General features: G+C 39.5%; 1 protein-coding gene across 1 annotated transcript; it reads right to left on the bottom strand.

Annotated features, from left to right (window-relative positions):
- Positions 1 to 668: 668 nt before the first annotated feature.
- On the bottom strand, positions 669 to 2,894 carry LOC114178032 (PLATZ transcription factor family protein). The gene is made up of 4 exons (XM_028063706.2): positions 2,648 to 2,894; positions 2,310 to 2,507; positions 1,676 to 1,891; positions 669 to 1,260 (listed from the first exon to the last, which is right to left on the bottom strand). Exons 1-4 carry the CDS (start codon positions 2,648 to 2,650, stop codon positions 1,030 to 1,032), a joined length of 648 nt encoding a protein of 215 aa, XP_027919507.1. The 5' UTR covers positions 2,651 to 2,894; the 3' UTR covers positions 669 to 1,029.
- Positions 2,895 to 3,204: the final 310 nt, after the last annotated feature.

Here is a 3,204-nt window from a genome sequence, read left to right as displayed (position 1 = left end):
CCCACTAACTATAACATTCCAAACCTTCCTATTATAGAAACAGATTCATCACACCACTCATCTCAACCGTTCGATCAAAACTTCATCTCTGGGTCCCACCGCTAAAACCAAACCGCCCACACAATTATACTACTTCTTTTTTCTTTCAATCCAGGGCGGCTGACCTAATCTCTGTTTTCGACAACCAATGCCTTCCACTTTCCTTCCCTCCAATCACAACACGACACGTGGACCCAACTACGACCAAAACATTGACCAGCCCCTCATAAACCGGCTCAACTGGGTCCCATAAGATTTTAAGCCACCATTAAAATCAGACAATTCACTTCAAATAATTGCATACCAAACCCTGAATAATACACTAAATTACTAAATTAGTGTCGATATAGTTGATTATTTGAATCTTCGGTTTAAATTCCGGTCATGTAATCAAAATGTAAAATGATGATCGTTTAATAATTCAAGATTAAATAATTAACTATTACCGGTGGATTTAGAGTGGTGTTAAGTTATTTGTGTGAAATGGTAATTGCAATGAATGTAGACACAAGATTTAATAAAATCTATTACTATTATATCAGCATTCCATATATAGACAGTCCACCTATTTGGAAAGAGTACAATGTCACTGTCTTCATCCCCACTACACAGGTTTACTGAAGGCACTATTTACACCCAACCCCAAAACTTATGTATAATTGCTTAAGGAACCAAACCTATAATGTTCCTCACCATCTTGTACTTTGGTTGAAAGGAACTTGCTTATTTTGCTACATTTTTTTTTTCTCAAACTATTTAACAGATGTCTTATTTTCTACTTTCTCGACATTTTCCACTTCCTATTGGATTTTTCCTATATGGACAAACGCTATTAACAAGTGAGGAACAGAGAAGGGAACATTTCCAGCACCGGCCTTTTTCAGCAAAAAGCTCGAGTGATGGAACAGGGTGAAGCTGCAGGGAGAAAGTTGCATTTTGAGGTAAATATGAGGGACATTTTAGCAATAACCTCCTAAAGTTACTATCTGTCTAGTATTCTATCACTAGTCCTCCCATGGGGGCACGGTGTGGTATTCCCTTTCTTCTCTTGGCCGTTCTGTAATTAACCGAAGTCGGTGGTGGCGTGGACGGTGTGAAACTCTGCACCTTGTTGCTGTTGTGCTTTCCATGGCTGCTGTTGCTGCTGTATGAATCCTCTGAATCTGATGCCATTGTTGCTGACTTTTTCTTCTTCTCGAAGTTCCTTGAAGTCCCCACAATCTATAATTCATTAACGCATTCATTAATATTTAATTCAAAAAAATACCACCATTCAAATCAAGAATCAGAGACTGACAATTCAAATCTTGAAAGATCAACAAGGGCCAATTTTGAAAACCAAAAATTCAAATATTGGGCAGAGCAATTAATTGAAAACCCACAGTAACATTCATGGGTGTAGACGAAAAAGTCAAACCCATTCAAGTGCTGGCTTGAAAACAAAGCAAACTAACATGATCAAAATGTTACCTTGGTGTAATATTATTAATGTATCAATCTCAATGTCATGGTTTTTTGGATTCAAAGAAAAAGGCATTGAAAAAAGGAAATCCATATTTTTGAGGGGTTTTGGATTTGAAAAGGCTTAGAAGAATCTGAGACAATGGATGACATTGTGTGTGGAGTGATGATTTACCTTGCAACCAAGAGAACAGAAACGGTATGAATCAAGAAGGCTACGCTCACAGACTTCACAAGTGTTGGTGACTCCTTTACCAGGCCTTGGCTGAGGCCTCTCGTTCAAGAAAACAACCCTTGCGCTGTTGATAATGTAGGTTTGGACCCCTGTAATGTCCAACACCTTCTGAATCTCGTTCACCCTAATCACATCATGGTACGAGGACCTTCTTATCTGTCACAAAACAACAAAAACAGAGCACATTAGAAGGGAATGGCCATTTCTTGCATTCAAGAACAACAACTTCGTTTAATTCTGAGGTTGTGACTTTTACCCATCCCACCACAGCACTTGTCAAAAGCAGGAAGGTGGAAATTAAGGAAGAAAAAAAAAAAGGGGGAATTAATTAACCACCCAAAACAGTTAATATTTAGGCACATAGGAAATTGAAATTGGAACATAGTTAATGACAGTTCAAATATCTCAGCAGAGAAGGGGAAAAGATGGGACTTTTTAACTAAGTTCCAGAAAAAGAAGGAATCTAACACGCCCACAAAAGGAAAAGTGATAATTTTTAACAACAATGAGTGGAGGATCAGAAGTGTGTCAGAAGCTGAGAGAGAGAGAGAGAGAGTTGATTGATAATATGAACCTGAATAGCACGGTGGTCTTTGTGGTAAGCGAGGCAGAGGGAGCAGAGTGCGCCGTTCATACAATCCAAACAGTACATGTTGCACTCGCTCTTGTGCGAATCAGCGTGAAGCTTGCATTGAACGAAGAAGCTCTCTTTCAGCAGAGGCTTCAGCCACGGCGGCCACCGGTTGTCCTCGTCATCGGGGCCTCCAGAACCCTTTTCGAAAAATCAAAATTTGAATCAGACCCAGAAAGCAGAAGAATGATTAATTGCATTTTTTCACAGAACAAGAAGAAAACAGTGAGAAAGTAGATGCAGGAAAGAAGAAGGTGAGTGAAAGTGGGAGATTGAGTTACCATGATTCTGCGGTTCTTGGGCTTGATTTCTCGGACAGTGGTGGCTTGGTTTTGGAACGCCAGCTTGAAGGTAGTGTGTTGAAGAAGAGAAGTGTGGTGTGATGAATTTGAGGAAGTGGGAGAGAGTGTGTTGTTCTGAAGAAAAGAAGAGAGAGAATGGAAGGTGAGGGAGATTTTGAGGCGGTGTGAGAGGGAATGGGTTCTTGTAGAATTTGGAGGCGGTAGAATAGAAGATGTTTGAGAGAGAAAAAAAAAAAACAAACAAGACAGAGTGTGTATGAGAGAGAGAAAAGAGGTTGTTCTTATCCACACAACAAAGTCGTCTCACACGACCAAACCTAGCTCTCCCAACCCAAACCCAACAGATGCGTTCTTGGTAAGGAATCCATCTCCTTCTTTCCTTTTTATTTCCTTTCATTTTCCTATTCTCCTTGTTCTTATCAATTTTGGTTTTTCCACCCTCACCTTTCTATCATTTCTTCAAACTTTCTTCTCTTCTCACTTTAATTCCTTTTACACCACAAATATCTTCTAATTGCTACCTTCCAACATTAAAC

The sequence above is a fragment of the Vigna unguiculata genome, chromosome 3 (genome assembly GCF_037176805.1).
Source record: "Vigna unguiculata cultivar grain cowpea cultivar isolate G323 ecotype 2 chromosome 3, ASM3717680v1, whole genome shotgun sequence".
Classification (NCBI taxonomy): Eukaryota; Viridiplantae; Streptophyta; class Magnoliopsida; order Fabales; family Fabaceae; genus Vigna; species Vigna unguiculata.
Note: the sequence above shows the minus strand (reverse complement) of the source record. Positions and strands in the feature narration are given on the sequence as shown.

Coding starts and splice junctions, on each gene's coding strand:
- LOC114178032 (XM_028063706.2), bottom strand. Junction 1,892..2,309: donor AAGACCACCGTGCTATTCAG/GTTCATATTATC, acceptor GTTTTGTGACAG/ATAAGAAGGTCCTCGTACCA. Junction 1,261..1,675: donor TCTGTTCTCTTGGTTGCAAG/GTAAATCATCAC, acceptor AATGAATTATAG/ATTGTGGGGACTTCAAGGAA.